Source organism: Eulemur rufifrons, chromosome 17, assembly GCF_041146395.1.
Source record: "Eulemur rufifrons isolate Redbay chromosome 17, OSU_ERuf_1, whole genome shotgun sequence".
In the NCBI taxonomy this organism is placed as follows: Eukaryota; Metazoa; Chordata; class Mammalia; order Primates; family Lemuridae; genus Eulemur; species Eulemur rufifrons.
The window spans coordinates 78,498,565-78,520,994 of NC_090999.1; the positions used below are offsets into that span (position 1 = coordinate 78,498,565).

A 22,430-nucleotide genomic window follows, 5' to 3' on the forward strand; every position below is an offset into this window, starting at 1 on the left:
TTGGCCCATTTTCCTTCCTTGCGGGTATAATTTAGATTCTCCTTACCCGTGTGTGTTCACAGCAGGGGTCTCTAGTCTTATAGCTGTATAGATTGAGAACGTTGATCTACAGAAATCACTTTTTCTTTATTTCTAACTCTATTCTCTTTTCCTGAAGAACAGTCAGAAGCACTTGTGCTTCTTTACCCCTGAGCAGTGTAAATAATTCTCTGCTTTCATTCACCAATGAAAGTGAGTACATACTCCCCAGTCTGACATTTCACATTCCCCACTCTACATGCCAGCCACACACATCTTCAAACAACTGCATCCTGCCACCTGCCCCATATTCGTTTTAAAGGATCGGTCTTTACTGAAATAATAGGGCCTTGGCCCAGGATTAAAATTCTGCCCTGGGCTGCCTCTCTAGCTTTCTGCCATTTGTATTTTTATACCTTTTGATTATTGCATAATTTTTGTATATTCGCCTGCCTCCCTGTTCCTTTTTTCCACCAGGAAAGGCTACACTCAGCTCTTTGCTTACAAGGGCCTTGCTATATATTGCTATCTGCACAGAAATAATTTCCTGGCTTCCCCATAGGCTCAAATCATATCTGGACCCCACCTCTGACCTTGCTTTGGTGAACTGCTCATCCTCCCAACTTCTTGGTTATATTTCACCTCAGGATTTCTCTGACACTCAAACCTGTTAGTTTTACAATAACTTTTAACAAATTACAATAAAATTTTAACCAGCTCATAAGATAATCCTGTGCCCATTGCTTCATGCATGAAGAGACAGAGGAATCCCTTGGTCCTTGATGAATAGACTGATCATAATATGATTTAAATGATTTGTAAACATTTAAAAATATTCAGCCTCACCAATACCTAAATGCAAATGGAGGCAATGAAATACTATTTTTCACCTACACAATTAGCAGAAATTAAAAACCAGGCATGCACTCCACACCTGGTGAAGGTCCCCTGGGACAGGCATCCATGCCTACTTTACTGGTAAGAGTGTAACTTGGTACAAACTTTTGGGAAAGCAATTTGGCAAAATATGAAACAAAACATGACAGATAAATACAAAGCTTTTAAGGCACAGAGGTTCATCATGACATTATTTAGGGTGTGAAAAATAGGAAAAAACTTAATGTTCAATGTAGGCAATGGTTAAGAAAGTTTACATAATGGAATATTTTGCAGACATTCAATATATTTTTTTCTTCATCTATTTTTTAAATTAAACTTTCTATTTTGAGATATTTATAGATTTACATATAGTTTTAAGAAATAATACAGAGATTTCATTTACTCTTTACTCAATGATTACAGCTGGAAAACTGTAGTAGAATATCACAGTCAGCATATTGACATTGATAGAGTCGAGATGCGGAACATTTTCATCACTACAAGGTTCCCTCATGTTGCACTTTTATATATTCCTTCCTGCCTGTACCCCCTCTTCAGCTCCAAGTAACCACTAATCTTCTTATTTGTATAATTTTGTCATTTCAAAGAAAATTATATAAATGGAATCATACAACACATACTTCTGGGATTGCCTTTTTTTCACTGGCATAATTCCCTAGAGATTCATCCAGGTTGTTGCATGTATCAACAGTGCAGTCCTTTTTATTGCTGAGTAGTATTCCATAGTGTGCATATACACAATTTGTTTAGCCAATTCATTGAAAGATATCTGGGTTGTTTCCAGTTTGGGACTATGACATAGACAAAAACATTCATGTGTAGACTTTTGCATGAACATAGTAACTTCATTTCTCTGGGACATGAAACACCAGGAGTGCAACTGCTGGGTCATACGCTAGTTGTATGTTTGGTTTTCAGAGAAACTGCCAAACTGCTTTCCAAAGGGCCTGTCCCATTCTACATTCCCACCAGCAATGTATAAGGGATATAGTTTTTCCTCATCTTCATTAGTAGTTACTGTTGACACTATTTCTTATCTTAGTTACTCTGATAAGTGTGTAGTGATATCTTGTTGTGGTTTTTATTTGCTTTTCCCTAGTGGCGAATGATGTTGAACATCTTTATGTGCTTATTTGCATCTGTACATTCTCTTTGGTGAAATGTCATTTGTCTTTTGCCATTTTCAAATTGGATTGTTTGGTTTTTTACTGTTGAACTTTCAAAAATTGAGATAAAATTTGCATATCATAAAATTTATCCTTTTGAAATGTGCAGTTCAATAGTTTTTAGCATATTCAAAAGGTTGTGTAACCATCACATATTATATAATTCCAGAACGTGTTAATCATCTCCCAAAGAAACTCCATATCCATTAGCAATCGCTCCTCATTTCCTCCTCCCTCAGCCCTTGGCAGCCTCTAATCTACTTTTTAGATCTATGGATTTGCCTTTACTTGGGCATTTAATATAAATGGGATCATACAATATGTGGCCTTTTGTGACTGGCTTCTTTTACTTGGGATGTATTTTCAAGGTTCATCCATGTTGTAGCATGTACCAGCACTTCATTCCCTTTTATGGCCTAATGACATTGTGTTGTAGGGATACACCACTTTTTTAAATCTGATCACAGTCATTTAAATAGTTTCCACTTTGGGGTTATATTATGCATCATGCTGCTCTGAAAGTTTATATACAAGGTATTGTGTGCACATATTTTCAATTCTATTGTGTGGAACTACTGTTCCATATGGTAACTCTATGTTTAATTTTTGGAGAACTGCCAAACTGCTTTCCAAAGCTTCTCACCACTTTACATTTTTTCCAGTAATGTATGAGTGTATAGGTAAGATTTGAGAGCTCCTTTTATATTTAAGATACTATTCCTTTTCAAATACGTTGTTGGCAAATATTTCCACCCAGTTTATATCATATCTTTTCATCCTCTTAGCAGGATATTTCACAGACAGAAATCTTTAATTTTGATGAAGTTTGATTTATCAATTTTTCCTTTTGTGGACCTTGATTTTGGAATCAAGTTTAAGAATTCTTTGCATAGCCCTAGATTCTAAGTATTTTCCTTATGTGTTTTTCTAAAATATTTATAGTTTTCTATTTTACAGTTAAGTCTGTTATCCATTTTAAATTAATGTTCATATAAGGTGTCAGACAGGTAGAGTTTCTTTTTTTTAGTTATGGATGTCCAATTGCTCTAGCATCACTTATTTAAAAGGATATCTTTCCTCTTTTGAAATGCTTTTCCATCTTTACCTAATGTCAGTAAGGCATATTTATGTAAGTTTATTTTGGGTTCTCTATTCTGTTCCATTGATCTATGAGTTTATCCTCCTGCTAATACTACACAGTCTTGATTATTGTAGTTATATAATAAATCTTGAAATTTAATAGGCCTATTTTTTACACTTTATTCTTTTTCAAAGTTGTTTTAGTTATTCCAGTTCCTTTTCCTTTCCATAACATTTTATGATAATCTGGCTATATATACAAAAATTTTTGCTGAAATTTTGTTAAAAATTGTGTTTAAACATATATATCAATTTGGGAAGAATTTACATCTTCACTATATTGAATCATCCAACCATGAGCATGATATGTCTCTACATTTGTAATATTCTTTGATTTCATCATCAGCATTTTATAATTTTCAGCATACAAGTCCTGAACATGTTTTGTTATGTTTATACCTAAATATTTTCTTTTATTTTGAGTGATTGTAAATGGCCTTTTTATTTCTTTTCTTTTCTTTTCTTTTCTTTTCTTTTTTTGAGACAGAGTCTAGCTCTGTCACCTGGGCTAGAGTGCCGTGGCATCAGCCTAGCTCATAGCAACCTCGAACTCCTGAGCTGAAGCAATCCTCCTACCTCAGCCTCCCAAGTAGCTGGGACTATAGGCACATGCCACAACACCCAGCTAATTTTTCTATTTTTAGTAGAGGCTAATTTTTTTTCTATTTTTAGTAGAGACAGGATCTCGCTCTTTTTCATGCTGGTCTCAAACTCCTGACCTCAAGTAATCCTCCCACTTACGCCTCCCAGAGTACTAAGATTACAAGCATGAGCCACTGTGTCCAGCCGGTATTTTATTTTTAATTTTGGTGTGCATAGACTCACAGCTAGTACATAAAAATACACTTGACTTCTTTTATATGTTTGTCTTGTATCCTGCAATGTTGCTGAACTCACTTATTAGCTGTAGGAATTTTTTGTATAGATTCCTTGAGATTTTCTACACAGACCATTGTGTCATATGCAAATCAGGATAGGTTTATTTCTTCCTTTCCAATCTGTATGCCTTTTATTTCCTTTTCTTACCTTATTGCAGAACTTCCAGTGCTATGTTAAATAAGAATGATGAGAGCAGACATCAGACATCCCTACCTTATTTCCTAATCTCAGGGGTGAAGCATTCAGTCCTTTGTTAGCTGTAGCTTTTGTGTAGATGCTTTTTTATCAAGTTTATCAATAGAGAAATAGAGGAAATTCCCCTCTATAACTGTCTTTCTTAGAATTTTTTTCATGAATGGGTTTTGAATTCTGTCAAATGGTTTTTCTGCATTGATTGATATGATCATGTGATTTTGTTCTTTCTAAAGCTGAATATAGTTTCTCTTTTTCCTTTTCTCTTCTTGACCTCTACCTGCTGCAAATTTTGCAAGAGCACATTCATTCTTTTCTGCTCACTCCTAGTTGTCTTCTTTCTAGAATACCAGCTTGGTTCACTCCCTGGTATGGCTGACTTGATATTCATGTTTCTCATTTTCTTTCCTCAACAGAAACCATCTTCTGCTTATGGATTTATTATTGATACTCTTGCTGTAGATATTCTGCTACTATTGATTTTATTTAAATTTTTTTTCCCACACATCTCAAAAAATCCACCATCTTTACTCATTTTCCCTTTTCCCCTATGTGTCATTTTAGTGTCCCCACTTTTTAAAAAATGATCCCAGGTAGCTTCTCTGTGTTCTAGGTACAGGTAGCCTGCTCAACTCCAATTCTCCTTTCATGCCAAGTTTCTAAAAATGCCAGCCATGCCAAGCACCCTGTTATTGTGGCTTGATCTTAAGCACTTGGAATCGACTCCTCATGACTGGAATGACCTGGATTCCTTTATGACCAAAGGCTTTACTATCTCCCAAGCAGATGGTTTATCAACTCACTCCTGAAACTTCAGCTTAAACCTGTTCTGTGAATCCTCTCATGGTTTTCCCAAAAGTTCTGGCCCTGTTTCTCTTGCCAAGGCTCAAAATGAACTTGGCATCTCTATTAATATGAGACTCTCTTAAAATTTTATGTTAGTAGGAATATGATGGCAAAACATAGTCCCTAGAGCTCATCAAATTGAGCAATAAACATGCTTTCCACATCACAACTTTGTGGGTCATAATCCTGACACACACCTGTTCTGGAATAGGGAGGGTCTTCCTACTTTTTACTCCCCTACTCCACATGCTCCCCCCACAATACTCTGTTCTCAGCCTTCTGTACCTTTTTCTCTATGTACATGTAGAACAAAATTGGATACAGGCTCCAGACTTATTTTCTTTTGTGTCCTTCTTACCTCATCTCCCAAAGAGCTTACTACAGGTGACATACAATGTCACCTGCTTAAAGCCTTTTTCTGCCTTCCTTCCTGCCCCTGCAAGTTCCACCATCTTGAAATTTCCTGTACTCCATCTCCCAAAATATCTACCTGGAGGATTGCCATGGGCCTGCCACACCTTCCCATACCTGTCCTTCATTCCTTCACCTCTTCTTCAATGATCAAGAAACATGCACCATCCATGTACTCACCACTCACAAGGATGTGCCTTTCATTCTCACAGCATCCCTTTCCAATAGACGGGCAGGTATTAGTCTTCTCAAACAACGAATGAAAAAACCAAGCCATGTCAAGATAAGAAAGCAGCTTGTGAAAAGCAAGGCCAAGGCCTGAAAGCAGGACATTATCTGACTTCTAGATGAGCCATAGGGCCTGCAGAAAGGGAAAACCCCTCCCACATTGCTCTCCATTTTTCTACTCCAGTGGTGACTTACGCTGTAATCAGATAACTTCTCCTTGAAACTCATTGGCTGGCCAGAGTCATCATCATGAAGTTTCTCAACATAAATGAGCATGAGTGGAGAAGGGATTGGTAGTTCTCAGAATCTCATGGAGAGATTTAGGTTACAAATGCCCAGGCTCAGTCCTGAGCAGGAGGAAGTGAAGTAGCTACTCTATTCCTCTAAGTGTGAAGTCAGCCATAGATGTTACTTTAAAGTTTCTCCAGGCAACTCTAATATGCAGCCAAGGTGGAAAATCACTGGACTGAAATCATTCTCAGGGTCTAACTTACTCTCGAATTTCTTAAGCTCTTGACTCTTTTTCAAGCACCCTGAATTGGCAAAGCTATAAAACCTTTCTGTTCTTGACCTTCACTAGGAAAAAAGAGAAGTAACAGAAATACCTATAAGTCTGAAATTGTGAAGATGACTGAGGTGGTAGTTGTAGTATTGATGTCTGCCTCAGGAGAAGACCTTAAGTCACCCAGCAGGACAAAGTCCCTCCCCCATGTCATGGCCAGGACAAGGAGGGTGCAGGCTGACTGGAGGGGGCTGGAGCCCCAGATATCACAGTATCAGAGATGGAATCAGGTGTGAGCTGTGAGAACAGCTGCTTCTGTCATGCCTAAAGTCTGGGGACAAAGGCCGCCTCTCTTTTGGAAAAGCATAGCATGGGACGTGGAAGAACAAAAAGCTGTCACTTCAACTTCTTCCTCCAAAAAGTAAAAGGTCATTTTTGTTCAGTCCACAATTAGTTTTTCAACAGATAAACCAAGCCAGAGCAGTTGCTCTGTGTGCAGCTGATAGGTGCCCTTCACGAGGGCGTGGCCGCCTTCTACCTCTGATTGCCACAGCTTAGGAAGGGATTTATGTGGAGTAGTGTGTGAGAAGGGAAAGAGCCACCCAACCAGCTAGATCAACTGAATCAGCCCTGCAGATCAGCACAGTGACTGCTGTCCCAACCAGATGGTGCACACATCCACTTGATAAGTGCACCCTAGAAATGTGGAGTCTGGGGAGAACTCATTTTTGCCACGAGACCTCCTGCCCAAGAACAAATGGCCAACATCAGCTTGCTGAAAGTCAGGGTCAGAGCAGACCAGAAAGGCCTTTGCCATGCGGGGGTGAAAATGTTGCCCCATGTCCCTCAACTCCCATCTTTGATGCCTACAATCTCACCATTAGCACCTGATTCTTTGGTTTAGGATTTTTGCTATATTAACACACAAGTACACACCTGAAAACCAAGACAACTCTTTAGCCATTCAGTTCTTAGGTTGAAAAGACTATAGATCCTTTTTGAGAGTAAGGTTATACATGGGGGAAGTATGGTGGTTAATTTTATGTGCCAACTTGACTGGGCCATGGGATGTCCAGATATCTGACTAAACATTATATTTCTGGGCATTCTGTGAGTATGTTTCTGGAAGAGATCAGCATTTGAATTGGTGGACTAAGTAAAGCAAATGGCCCTCCCCAGTGTGAGCAAGAACCATCCCGTCCACTGAGGGTCTGAATAGAACAGAAAAGCAGAGGAAGTTTGGGTTCACCTTCCCTCTGCCTGACTGCTGGAGCTGGGAAATCAACCTTCTGTCCTTGGTGTTCCTGGTCCTCAGGCATTCAGACCTGGGCTGGAACCTTCACCATGGGCTCTCAAGCTTTTGAACTACACCACTGGCTTTCCTGGGTCTCCAGCTTGAAGATGGCAGATCACGGGACTTCTCAGCTGCTATGATTGTGTGAGCCAATACCTTATAATATATATGTGTGTGTGTATATATATATATATATTTATATATGTATAGCCTATTGGTTCTGTTTCTCTGGAGACCAATTTTCTTAGTTGCTAATGTTTCTTCCTGACTAATACAGGAAGTAAGAAAGAGGAAAGGGGAAGTTGGAAGTAGCAAAGTTAGGCTTCCAAAGCTATACCAAGGTAAAGGTAAAGGTTGGCCCTGCCATCTTAGATAAGACATTTTACTGTGAGCAATTAACTGTCCCTCAACTGCTGGGGACCTCACAGTGTTGCGGGAGGGCCATATGTGAAATGATATATGTGACAACTCCTGAAGTGTCCTACACATACAATGAGCAAGCTGCTATTTTTCAGTCTTACCGGGGGCTGCTACCACACTTTTTTTTTAATGTCCCTCTGAGCTAATCGTCCTCCTCCACAAGAACTCACATCAAATACTCCCTCATTATCACATCTGACAAAGCAGATCCCAGCTGTTAATGACAAATTAGAGTGTTCCAGTTACCCCGCTCTCCTAGAAAGCAGTGCCCCCTGGCTCTGCAGGGAACATTTGCTTCTCAGAAACTAGCCTTGGGATCTTGAGGAATGGGAGACAGCCCCCAAGGAGGGCTGGTGACGCTCCTTGCCTGTACCCCTCCCCTGGATATCCAGCAACTTTGTCACAAAGCCCAGGAAAAGGAGAAAATAAGAGACAGTCTAGGGCCCCCAAGAAAAAAGTGACTGTCTCCCCTCTTCTCAGGGTGCCATGGAGCAGCACTGCGGTGAGGAACATGATGGAGACTTGGTTCAGGATTGGGGTGCTCACAGCGGTAGGTGGAGCCAAGCCCATGGGGCTCCACAGCAACTGTGTGGGACTTGTAACTCCCTTCCACTTAGCTATGTGTTAGAACGCCCTAACAACCGGAGCACCATGCAGTGTGTGCCTTCAGTGGAAGCCTCTGCCATTGATCCCCTCCAGACCTCAGCTATCATTTTTAGAACGAAGCTAGGTCAGTCACAAACTAGGGTTTGTGTAACAGGGCAATAATGGTGGTGAAACTTTCTGCAAACAGGTCACAGGAAAACTGGCTAAAGAAACTGAGGTTGTTCAGCCTGGAGGAGAAAAGAGACAAAGGGAGAAGGACATGAAAGGTTGTTGCATGGAAGAAAGAGCCAGCTTGCTCTGTGCAGCCTCTGGGAGCTCAGCTAGGACCAACTTGTTGGTGGAAATTAATAGGAGCGCTGGGCTCAGAAAGGTTCGAACTAATAATTAAAGCTGCTCAACTTGAAGAAATCAGCAAATTAATGCATTCTTAAAATTCTCTTTCCATGAGGTTTTTCACATAGCTACACGGGTTTCTTGGTGAAATAGCTAAGCTGTGCACTAATGGCACTCTGTGTATTGTGCGAGGGAACAGATTAATTTCATATTCTTTCTATTAGCTACTTTTGGAGACAAGCCTAACGGGCACATGCAATAAAAGAAAAGATGACCCTCTTTTTCTGCCCTGAGCTGTGAGCTGCTTGCTGCTCTATGGGCTTTTTCCTGGGGGTGCTGGGGCCTCCAGGACTACAGGGTTGTCCTGATGTATAATCCCACTTCTCTCACTGACTGGGCTCTCTTCTCACATAAGAGTGACCACTAATCCCCCCTCCCCCCACCCGGCCTCTTTTGGATATGCTGGGTAGAGATATGATGAAGAGTCTGGAGGAAAAAAATATTAGGTATAAAGAGATTCTCCTTATCAAGGGAGAATGAAGTAAAGCCCAAGAAAAGTTGCCAGTCTTTTATAGACTCATTGAATTTGCAGCCCAGGACGACTGATCTCTGGGACCTTCCTTCACTACTCCATCTGTGCGGTTAGTGCCCCAGTGGACTTCCTGCACGGACAATCTGGACCTTTCCTTCTCTTCCCCATCAAAATTCAGTGGTTCTGTGTTTCCTCAGAAACACAGAACCTGTAGTATGGTATGTTAATGGCCAGTGACCATCAAGACTTCAATTAAAAAATAACGGGGAAAATTCAGGCATTGTGAGTAGGTGGGAAGTATTTCCGGCCAAGAGTGACTTCCTCAAAACACAGCACCTAGGTTGTTGCCTGGCTCAGAGGTTTTAAAACTCATTTGCTTTATAACCCCTACAGGAGTCTTAATAAAGTATGTAGCACCATGCAATTTTTTGGTGGAGAGTAAAAATGTTTTATCATAAATTTAAATACTTTGAAAGAATATAATTTGGGACATATTATAAAGGTTTCCATTATTAAATGAAACTTGAATTTCTTTTATAAATGTATACAGTCCAATATAACCATAGCAATGAATAACTCCCCATTATTACATTTTTAAAAACAAATACTTCTTTAACTTTTAGAAATTTTACTTTTTTCTACTTGAACATAAATTTTATTCTATTTTCCCCAAAGTCCTTTATCTTATTATAACATGATTTTTACTTGAAAATACTTTGTTCATCACCCTATCCCATTTATCTGCAATTGAAATGTACCTAAATTTTTTACTTTTATGTTCTGTGACCGTAAAGCTAATCATTAAAAAAAAACCATATGATTGAATTATCATTATTAGCAATATACTACTGATTAAACAACATAAATATCTTGTATTAATTATTAAACACAAAAAGTAAAGTTATACTGAAAATGCATCTCTTAATGATGCAATAAACTTTTTTCAGTTAGTTGATGTGTGTATCTATAGATGAGTATTACTTATTGGTAGAATAAGACAGCGGTCATCATCAATTCTATTTTTATTTTATTTTGGTTTTATAGATGTACACTGTAGGAATTGAAAGTGTCTTATTATTACAATGTAATTCAATTCTTTGAATTCCTTCTGTGTTATGTGCCATAATTCATATATTGGTCTATTATCAAAAATATTTTTAATCTTCTCTCCCCTGACAACCTGATATGGTCCCCTCTTCATTTTTTTTATGCAATGAATTGGAAAGCACCTGACTAGCAAAGAGATTTCTTCTTCAGTCATTTGAATAATTCACTTTCTCAATTTCTGGGAAAGATACCAAGAGAGCTTTACTAAGATTTATCAAATTATTGTTAATTATGTTGTAACACTTTCACTTTGATTCACCTTTTAAAACCCATATCATCAGCAATGGCAGGGAAACAGATTTTTAAATTTCATTACACTTTTGCCAAAACAATGCTCCTTAATAAAATGCTTGGATCTTATTTCTGTTTTAAATATATTATCATTACTTTGAAGCTGCAGATTTAGCTCATTTATGGAAAATGTTTGTCAAAAACTTCATTGGCAGAGCCAATCTTCACCATCAAACCAGTCAGCAAAATCAGATGCACTTTCTGTCAAAAAAGTTTGACTACATTTTTCAGTTCAGATAGCTATTTTGAGGAATATTATAAAAATCAATGAGAACTACAATTGTATCTTGTGTGACTGATCACTAAAACAAAAATTAAAATGGTGCATATCTAATATAATTAATTGTCCTATGTTTAAGTAATAAAAATAAGATCCTCCATACACTTTCTTATATAAAATAAGAAGAATGATTAAAAACATGGTATATCTTTAGTAAAATTGTGTGTGGCTATTGAATACTGCTGACTGGCTTGGAAGAATAATTAAATAAGAACTACTAGTGTAAAAATCAGAAATGGCACTAAGAATGGAAAAGTTCTATGCTGCTAATTATTATGGCAGTACATTTTGTTGTTATTATGAAAAAGATATTAAAAATTTTAGAAGATAAATTATGATGAGAATTGCTATGGCTTGAATGCATCCCCCAAATTTCATGTGTTGGAAACTTAATCCCAAAATTCATATGTTGATTGAAGGTAGGACCTTTGGGAGATGATTAGGATTAGATAAGTTATCAGAGTGGGACCCCCCATGATGGGATTGTTGGCTTTATAAAAGAAGAGAGACCTGACCTGACATGCACTCTCTTGCCCTTCCACCCTTCTGCCATGTTTTGATGCTGCAAGAAGGCCCCTACCAGACATCCAGCAGAGTCCAGCACCATGTTCTTGGACTTCCTAGGCTCTTAGAACCACGAGCCAAATAAACCTTTTTTTTCTTCATAAATTACCCAGGATGGTATTCTGTTATAGCAATAGAAAATTAAGACAAGAATTGACTGTAACTGAATAAATATTTTATGTTATGGTTTGATATAATGGGTTTTAGTAACTTTATTAACAAATCCACATCAAATCTGAAAGAACCCACATGTATGTATACATCCATCCCCTCCCACCCCCCACATCTGCCTGACACCCGATTAATATCATTCCTAAACATGCTCTTAGGTGATGATCAGTGAAACCAATTTGATGGTGAGTATATGTGGTGCTTATTTTTCCATTCTTGGGATACTTCACTTAGTACAATGGGTTCCAGCTCTATCCAGGAAAATACAAGAGGTGCTATGTCACCATTGTTTCTTATAGCTGAGTAGTACTCCATGGTATACATATACCACATTTTATTAATCTACTTATGTATTGATGGGCACTTGGGTTGTTTCCACATCTTTGCAATTGTGAGTTGTGCTGCTATAAACATTCGAGTGTGATGTGCACCATCTGGGGGATGGACACGCTTGAAGCTCTGATTCAAGGTGGGAGGGGGGGCAAGGGCAATATATGTAACCTAAACTTTTGTGCCCCCATAATATGCTGAAATAAAAAAAAAAGAACCCACATGAAAGTTTTTTATACTTGGGTTTTATCCATTGTATTTTGTAAAAATTTGGCATTCCCAAAAGGCATTCTAGTTACATTTAAAATAATCAGCATTGCAAATCTTTACTGCTTTAGCTGTTCCAAGTTACTTTTCTTCCCAGTCAAGAAACATCCTAGGGAAAGATGTTGAGAATAGTGGAAAATAATTGTTCACAATTACACAAAGATGTTCAGTATCTCCTACTGATTTTCTCTTTGTTTTACTCTCTCGGGACTCTCCCTCAAGAGCAAGGCATTCTTTGACAAGAGTCAGGAGAAGAAACAGAAAAGTGTTCAATAAAATTTGTTATTATTCTTATCACTCCACTTTACCTTTACCATATATCTGAATTCTGAAAATCCATTTAAGAGTCCAAACACCTCATTTCTATCTTATTTAACATCATGATCACCTTTAACATGTGTACGAGAAAAGAAAGTCCAAAGCTCTATGGATTTATGATTAATTATTAAAGGAACCTTTCTCGCTGTTTGCTACATCTGAGGTTTTGGTGACATAATAAGAGCAATGTGTCATACTAAGATTTGGGATGGGTGAGTCCCATATCTTCTTTTTAGTAATGTGGGGGAAAGGTCTATTATGAACAAAGACTCATTCTCAGCAAATCAATTTTAGGAAAGCATGTAGATGGTCACCTGGCCCTTTGTTGGTAAAAACACGTGCAACACCATCCCCCCAAAACCAGAGAATTAGCGTTGCAAACTGCCATGCCAGCTGAGGCAGGCAGGTGATGTAAATGAAGCAGACAGGGTGTAAGGAAAGAGGCAGTGAGGACTGGTGCAAGGACAGAGCATGCCTCATCCAAAGGTGGAGGTGGCTATTCAGCTCCAATCCACTATTGCCAGATCTTCCACTTTTCTACCTGGATTTTCAGGTGAAATCTTCCACTTTGTAAATGTAGGCAGTTAAATCATCATTTTTATAAAACATGTTGTAGACAAACCAAACAAGTCTACAGGTTATATCTGGTTCACGGTTGTTGGTTAGCAATCTCCACCCAAAGGCAACATGGTGATATTTTTGCCTCTGGTGAGAGGACATGACAGTCTTTAGTCAAAGTTTGGGTCTCCTACTCTGACTCCAGCTAGCTCCCCAATTCTTAGCTCTGCCTTCATAGTTGTTAACCCTTAATGCATCCTGCAAATTTAAAGTGAGATGCAGGGTCAATAATCTAGTATTTCAAGTTTATAAAGGCTGAAGCAGTTATCATCAGCAAACCCCACAGTCCATAGACTTGGATGGAACTTTAAATATCATTTATTCCAGGTTCCCTGTTTTTACAGCTTCTGGTAACATCCTCTAAATATTTCTTTGGGGACTACTAGTGCTTGGATTAGAAATGGAGGCTGGGCAACCACAATATTATAGTTCCTGAATGCTCTTTTCATAACCGTCAATCTTTGGAGCTCCAAGGACTGTAAAATTTTTTTTTATCGAGAGAAGTAGCTATGATGCTAGTTTCAACCCTTCTTATTTCCAACCTCTGGCCTACAATTACCATGAGCTCTTTAACTTCAGATGTTGTGCTGGCTTTAAAACATGTCCATAAATTCTTTGGTATTCCTCCCTTCAGAAGGTAGAGCTTCACTCCCTTCCTCTTCGAGTGTGAGCTGTACTTAATGGCCTGATTCTAATAGAATAGGAGAGACAATGACGACTTCTGAGAATAGGTCATAGGCATTTTGGCTTGCTCCAAGCTCTCTCTTGAACTACTTGCTTTTGAGGAAGCCAGATGTTATAAGGACTCAGCACTATAGAGGGGCTCATCAGCAGAGGAATGAGGCATCCTGCCCACAGCCATAGGAGGAAGCCACACTGGGAGCACTCTCAGCCCCAGGCAAGCGTTCAGATGACTGCGGGCCCCTGCTTCCATCTTGACTACAACCTCAATAAAGATCCTGAGTCATAAACACCAGCTAAATTGCTCCTGAATTCCTGACCAACAGAATCTGTGAGATAAGCAAAGTGTGTTGTTTCAAGATGCAAAGCGCAGTTGTAATTTGTTATGTGGCAATAGAGAACTATACAGATGGGCAAAGCAACCCAGGCCACACCATCCCATGGCCCGCCTGTCCCCATTATCTTCCTCTGTTCAGAGTTTAGCCGTGGCAAGAAGGTAGGATGTATCCCTTCACAGCTATGATAATCCTACAGGAATGGGAGCCTGTTGGGTGAGAAAAATGAGGATTGTTTATAAGTTGAAAGATAATTAAATTTAAGGAGGACTTCCCTTTCTTCCAGAGGTATTAACTGGATGACATTAACCAATGAGGTGATGATATCTCCTTCTTAAAATTTTTCCTTCAGGTTGAACAAATTCTGATTATGTGGTAGGCAGCTGGAATTTAGTCCTGCCCTAAGGCTCTTTTCTTTTAATAAGATTAAAATTTGAGGGTAAATAGGGAATGTAACCAAAATCTGAAGATGTGCATTAATTTCAAATAAAACTCAGTAACCCCCAAAGTTAAAAGTCCCTCCTGGCACACACGTGCACACATATCAAGACCAAAGATTTCTGAGAGCATCTGATGCCCAACTCACCAGAGGCCAAGCTCCCAGTTTGGGGGCGATGTTACCTTTATCTCTTCTTCCTTCTCTCTCTAGCTTTCACCTCAGAGGCATGTTTCTCAGTCTCTATTGAGGTGAAACCCCAATATCTAAGCCCAACCAACCAAATTAGCAGGTAGGGTATAAGCCAAATTAAAGTTTCACTCCCACAATGGATGAGGAGAAAGTAGCAGGTATTGCTCACGCACAAGGAGAGTAGGAATCCCCTGAATTGCCAGGTTTGGGGGTCACACAAGACCTCCAGAAGGCTCTGGTGATCACCATCTTGTCATCTGATAGGTTGCAGGTAGTCAGGTACATATGAATTAAGTTTTAATGACTTAAAATTCTATCTCAAATTTTCATCCCCTGACAAGTTTAAGCTTTCTGTCTGTGTAAAAGTGCAAATATTCCATAAAGAAGTGAGGTCAGGTCTCTTTTGGTATGGATGGAGAATACCACGGAGCGGGTCTTAATGGCAAGAAGTGAGAAAGAATGAGTTTTGACGTGTGTGGGAATGCCTTGAAAGGGAAAAAAAAGTGCAGAAATAAAAGATCTTGGTCTAATTCTTCTTTGTGTCCAGAGGCAGCTCTGCAAATACCATCTTAATGAGCTACTGCCTAGCCCCTAATCTCATAAAACCCTCAAAGAGGGAAATGCATGAAAGGCAGAGCTGATTCTATCTCTTTTGATATTTGCCCTTGGGTTTCCTGGCCTGACTTTTGGGGCTCTGGGAACACATGAATTAGCATGAAGCAGGGAAGGCGTTCAAAAGCAGACCTCTTCAATGATGAGCCACATCAGACAGTTACGTTACAGCTTGCATATTTATTGAACAAATACTACTAAAATAGCTAAAATACATTGGGTACTTGTCATGAGTGCATCAGTAAAGATCACATTGTTACAAAAGCCTGCATTTTCAGCAGTACACAACTGCAACTCTACATAAATGCCACAGATGCAGAATACTGTTTCTTGCTCTATTTACACAGCTGATATACCTATTCTAACAAAGGGTGGGGGAGGGGACGCACAAGAAACTCAGGCCAATGGGAGAGCGAGAAGAGAACGAAGAAGTGCAGCGCATGCGTTGTCGGTGTTAAACAGTCAGAAGCGGAACAGTTCAGAACAAGGCCTGCCCTGTCAAAGGAAGAGCTAAAAGACAGTTATATAAAAATTAAGGTGGGCTTTCAGACTGGCTAACACAACAACATTCCATGAGTAGATGGTATTTATTTTGTTTATCCACTTCATTGGGAGCAAGGACAAAAATGTCAAATCTACACCTTGCTTATCAAAACCGCCAAAGAAGAGCACTCTGCCTTTTTTTTTTAATTATTATTATTATTCTTATTTTTAAGGACATTTTTTCCAACTTCATTTTTGGAAAAGGTGTAATTTTCATATTCTTACTCAGATGCCACTGTTTTGGATTTTTTTTTTTTTTTTTTTTTTGGAGGGCATATTAAAAAAAGAGTTTTGCCCTTTTCCCCCCAAATATCCTTTCAAACAAAAAGAACTCAAAGAGACACCTCAAAACGCCTGTGAAATTATTGCTTTTCTTTCTCTAAGTCAGGCAGGCGAGGCTACGTAAAGGAATAGATTTGGTAAGTCGATTACAGTTTTGTGATTGCTCCCGTGACTGCGTGTCTGTGAGTGCCAGCCAATGGGACAATAGCCTCTCACACTCTCTGGTAGCATTCACTCAACCTACAACACTGAGGAAGAAAGCCACACTGAAGACACAAGGAAAACAAGTCAATCCAGTCTAGAGAACAACATCCAGGGAAACAGAGTACCAACACCTTCTTAGAACATGGAAATAAAAAATAACTCCATCAGAGCTACCTCGCCAAGGAGCATGTTGAAAGTCCAAAATAGCACCATTCATCAGTGTCTCAGGTCCTGTGGCAGCATCTCGGTCACTTACCACAAGGAAACAATGAGTTTCAAACTACTTCTATACATCAAAAGAGTACATGGATAAAATATAGAGATATACAGACAATTGATGAACATAAACTACTAGGCTTGTTACATCTAAATGAAAAAAAAAAAATGGGGACTCTCAGCCTCTGCGAGAAGCAGTCGGGAGCTGTGTGAGTGAAAGGCAGGAGTGGACCGGTTGTGCGAGCACGGTGGGAGTTTGAGTTGTGGAAGACATTGTCGTAGCGAACCAGGCCTGAAGGCCCACCTGTAAGGGTTGTAAACGTGGATTCACAGTGTGAAATTCTGAGCGTTTTCACTTGAGTCAGAATGGTTAAAAACTGGTTTGATGATAGCTATTTGTCCACTGTAAATTCTCTAAAGCAAGGCTCAGAGTCCCATAGTTTCTTCTTATACTTGATGATTTACACAGAAAAAAATCCCATATATGATACCATGACCTCATCAATACCCATACACCATATGTAATACAAATGGAGGTGTTACGATTAAAAAAAGTGGAGGTAACTGATTCTCGGGGAGCGGAGTTCATTGCCACCCGGTGGAGTCAGGGGGGCAGCAGCCGTCACATCGTTCTTCTTGCGGTTCACCTCTTTTGGGACAGGAAGTCTTCCCTGCAAGGCAGGTGGACCCACAGACAAACACACACAAAAAGACAAATTCAGTCGTGCTTCTGAAACCACTTTTTAAAAAAAATTTTGCTGCTTCTGTCCACATTTTACCCTTGAACTCCCGCTGTTTTGCAAACAGAGTTTACATATTAAACACAGTTCACCTGAATGTAAATATTAGGTCTGTGGGGGTATGAAATAATTAAACTGGCTGCCTTTGCTTCAGTAAAATCGAGTGCTTGTCTCATGCTGGTGCCGGCCATGTGGGAGGCAGCGTTCCCCAGACTCAGGTTTCTGGGGATAGTTTCTAGTGTCAGATAGGGCCCAACATCAGAGAAGTGCCTATAGGAGTGTTAATAGATTTTTTTTTTTTAAATAAAGAATTCAGTGGGTGTGACAGAGGGGATTAATAGTCTATTTTCTAATATATAATAAAAATATTTTAAAACACATCACAACTTTCCTACATCTTATCTACGTATGGTGTATTCTATAAGCAGTTGGCACATCCCACGTGGGCCCTAACGTCAGAACCAGAAGAGGGCACCGAAGATGGGAGTGACTGGGAGGGAAGTAAGGTGAGGGGCCGGGCAGTGGTTGCAGTGGGCAACCAAGGCCAGAAGAGGGTGGGATTCGCTGGTCTGGACTGACTGCGGCTGTTGTGAGTCTCTCCTCACAATCCTGATGAGTGAGTTTTGTGTGTTTCTGACTAGAACAATTCAACCTCAGGGTGACTACTGGCCAGCCACCATGGTAGGGTGAGGGAGGGCCCCGCCATAACCAGACAGCAAAAGCACAGGGCGATGAAGTCCGCTTGCTGCAGTAATACAAATAAGGGTCCTAATTGACCACATTTAATGTCCTGTTCAGATAGGAACATAATGAAGATTTGACAGCAGTCTCTCTTTTAGCTAAACCATTGATTACTGGAGTTTTCTTGGGAAAAAAAATTATTCTTTGTGGTTTTAAAAGATCTGGTTGTTTTGTTTTGTTTTGTTTTTTGCTTAGATCATATGTTCTAACAGGACAGTTTTGATAAGCCAATTTGACTAGATGTGAGTACTTGGATTAAAGCGATAATCTTACTTTGTGATCTGTAAATTACCACATTTGAATTTCTTTTTATTTTTTTATTTATTTATTTTTTTTTGAGACAGAGTCTCACTCTGTTGCCCGGGCTAGAGTGAGTGCCGTGGCATCAGCCTAGCTCACAGCAACCTCAAACTCCTGGGCTTAAGCAATCCTACTGCCTCAGCCTCCCAAGTAGCTGGGACTACAGGCATGCGCCACTATGCCCGGCTAATTTTTTGTATATATATATTTTAGTTGTCCATATAATTTCTTTCTATTTTTAGTAGAGATGGGGTCTCACTCTTGCTCAGGCTGGTCTCGAACTCCTGACCTTGAGCGATCCACCCGCCTCGGCCTCCCAGAGTGCTAGGATTACAGGCGTGAGCCACCGCGCCCGGCCTGAATTTCTTTTTAGGAAGAATTCAGAAGCCAGAAACTTCCAAACTACTTGAAACTGAATAAATATTTTCAGCAGCTCAAGGCTGAATTAAATGCAACAGATAATTCAACTTTAAAAAGTATTACTTTACTGTCTAGATTTTCCATATTAAACATCTGATATGCCTAAATTTTGTATTTAAAAATCTCAGATTTGAGAGCATACAACATTTTTAGGATGTCTATAAAATCCAGTCTTGTGGTTTTAGAGGTTGTTTTGGTATCATTAAATACTAATGTGACCAAAACAGAAAATTAAATGAAAATATAATTCATTATTCACACACCCTTAAGGATCTAGATAAAATTTCCAGAAGCATAATATTGAGTAGTTCATTGCAGTTGTGAAAATAATTTCAATCTTGAAATTTTGGTACACAATCCCCAAATTAAAAAAAAAAAAAAAAAGAAATCCACTGGAATCCTGGTGTCTTTACAATAATGCTGCCGCCGCCCCCCATCCTCCAATCAACCAATTAGCACGGTTCAGGATAGGACAAACTTAGGTTTTGGACAAATGAAGAGTTCAACAGCTGTTAATTGTCACAGACCAGGAAGGAAGGAAAATCGAAAGTTCACAAACATTATCTCACTCAACAATTACACTCTTTACATAGCTGGCCTTAAAACTGCTGCTTCAGTTCAGACTTACTCTGTTCAGAAGTGAATATACAGAACATTCGTCTGTGTCTCTCTATAAGTTTGTTTTGCTAATCTTTACCTCCATGAAAAATACACAACAAAATGAAATAAAGAGCTGGGGATTTGGGAAGAGGTACTTCCAGGAAAAAAAGTGAAGGAGATCATTTGAGATCTGAATTTACCATTTTCACTATTTTTTCTCTCTTTTTGAGGTCCCCAAATACTCACGAATTTCTTCATTCATTATTCATGTTCTGAGTGCCCACTATGGCTTGAGCACTCGATTAGATTTTAAGCCTACAGAGATTAAAACAGAAACAAAAACAGCCCCTGCCCATTCTGTCCTTGGTTAACTTACTGTACAGGAGACACCCAGATGACTGGACCCTGGCAAGCAACGATGGCAAGTCACGCAGAGAGGTGTGCTATTGGAGCCCCCTGAGGGCCCAGCACCCAACATGGAAGAGCTCCTGAGAAGACAAAGTTCTCTGCATCCTCCCATTGGAGCCCTGGATTTACTAGATTTCAATCCTCCTCCCCTGACTGCCCCCCTACTTTTTTTAAAAAATAGTTTTTCTGCCCTCTACTAAAGGAATTTTAGGCTTCTACAACAAGAGGAGGATATATTTTGAAGAAAAGACACGATGACATCAAATTTATTTCCCCAGAAGTCAGACCTTATAAGAATTCAGGCAAAAATACTCCATCCATGGAGGAAATCCTGCTTCCATCATCCAGCACACAGTGATCTTTACAGGACGGAGGGACTTGAGTCATCTAGAAGGCTTGGGGGGTGAGGGGCGATGTGTCCAGTGGCTCCCACAGACTGGCTCTCCTGGAGGTCACTCCAGTGGCCCTGCCTCAGGGTGGATGGCCCTCCCTGCTGATGACTGCTAGGAGATTAATCCCCAGTTATTCAATAATGTGCTTTGGACCAGGTACATTGAGATTATTTTTCTTACAATTATGCAAAGATATGTTTTTCCAGGAGGAAATTGATGGGAAAAGGACAAATATATCCTGCTTAAAATACTACTCCATTATTTAGAAAGGACAGAACTTAAAGTAGCAGAAGACCTGAATTCCACAATATACTGTGCCCACCCCTTGGAGCATGCTCAGGGTAGGCAAGACCTAGCACCTGGACTGGCTTTGCAAGAGTTAAGGGAGGCACCGTTGATCCCATTAAGGAGTTTCACTTAGTCTTGCCCTTCTGGTTCATGTCGCCAGTATCAAAGAGAGGACCTTTGGATGCCTGAATAAGGCAAGAACTAACAAAAAGGCTATATTGTACTTTGTTTCCCATCTCACCCTCAGCTGTCTCAGGGGAATTGTGCCCTGATCTGGCACAGTAAAGGTGTTTAAGGTTATACTGCTGCTGCTGCTGCTGGTTGGTAGTGGGGAGGTGGTGGGTGTCGGTGTGCTTTAAGTAAGGCTCTACTCCTTCAACTCTCTTCTATTCCAACTCTCTACAAGATCTGTGCAAGTCTAGCTCGGGCAGGGCCAAACCATTTTGTTCACCTCCTTTCCTGCCAATGATTTCAACCTTGACCTTCAGAAATTCTCAGAAAGATTAAAAGTGATTTAGGATTGTTTTCTTTCAGTGCAAACTGCCAGTTGACACAACCTCTTCAACTTCTGCCTGTCAGTATAAGATAGGGAATTGTTGAACTCGTTTAGTGTAAATAAGACTTTCTTAAACATTGAAAAGCAGTAATAGCTGAGGAAGGCCTTGGCATTGGTCAATTACACTTATGAAACTTTCAAATAGAAATTTTTATTTTCGATGGACTTTATTTTTCATTATTAACTGCAAAATCAGCAGGTCACTGGTAAAAAGTACAATCCTTCTGCTTGAGGTCAAACGGAAATTTACCCTAATAAGCAACGTCCAAGGTATCTATAGTAAAAACTGGTAAATGTTTTTTTGTTTCAGAAATAGTGCTAAAATCTAATATATAAATTTTACAAATTTATTTAAGGCAGAGAATTGTCACACCTAACATGCCAGAACAAAGACACCATGATTATACAAATTTTCTTTTTAGGCCTAAAACTTAGGAGAAAGAAATATAACAGTCTTGTTATGTTCTTCCCATTTTGTTTCATGGGTAATCTTATCAGACATTCAGGCATTATTAGCAGACAAATATGTCATCATCTTATACTTTTAAGAGATCTTCTAGTTTGACCATCATATTTGAGTTGTTCTAACCAGGAATGGAATAAATTTAAAACCCGTAAATGTACATTTGATATACTGATTCCATGATTTTTAAGTGAAAATTTGCTTTTGATTTATTTCTCAAGAAAGAAAGATAATGTGAACTTTAAGAATCATAGGATTATAGGATATATTTTTTTAATATATGTTATTTCCAAGGTCATCATAGTATCATATTAATGAATTATTATATCAGCTTATAATGGATATTAAAATGAAAAGAAATAATTCTGATTTTTTTAAATTGCTTCTAAATTGAAAACAGTGTTAAGAAAATGGCAGCTAGGATCTTACCTGAGGAAGCCTTCCCTCCATTTCCTTGTTTGGAAATGGTTCTTGACTGACCCAGACACAGAGTCCTGGGTAACAAACCTATAGAGACATGAAAGCATACATATTCAGATTAAAAACAAGATCCACTACAAAACCACATGGGATCAGTTTAATGAACTCAATTCTCCTCAGTAGCCACT

General features: G+C 39.2%; 1 protein-coding gene across 8 annotated transcripts in view; it reads right to left on the reverse strand.

Annotated features, from left to right (window-relative positions):
- Nucleotides 1–15,358: 15,358 nt before the first annotated feature.
- Nucleotides 15,359–22,430, reverse strand: part of NREP (neuronal regeneration related protein) — a 30,013-nt gene continuing 22,941 nt past the window's right edge. For 6 of the 8 annotated variants that reach the window (XM_069492146.1, XM_069492144.1, XM_069492147.1 and 3 more), the window contains 2 exons: nucleotides 22,252–22,329; nucleotides 15,830–17,585 (listed from right to left, as the gene is read on the reverse strand). In XM_069492146.1, coding sequence (XP_069348247.1) covers nucleotides 17,460–17,585; nucleotides 22,252–22,329 — 204 coding nt within the window. In that variant the 3' untranslated portion in view covers nucleotides 15,830–17,459. Of the gene's footprint in view, nucleotides 17,586–22,251; nucleotides 22,330–22,430 lie in introns of all 8 variants that reach the window. The other 2 variants (XM_069492145.1, XM_069492142.1) reach the window with 2 other exon arrangements.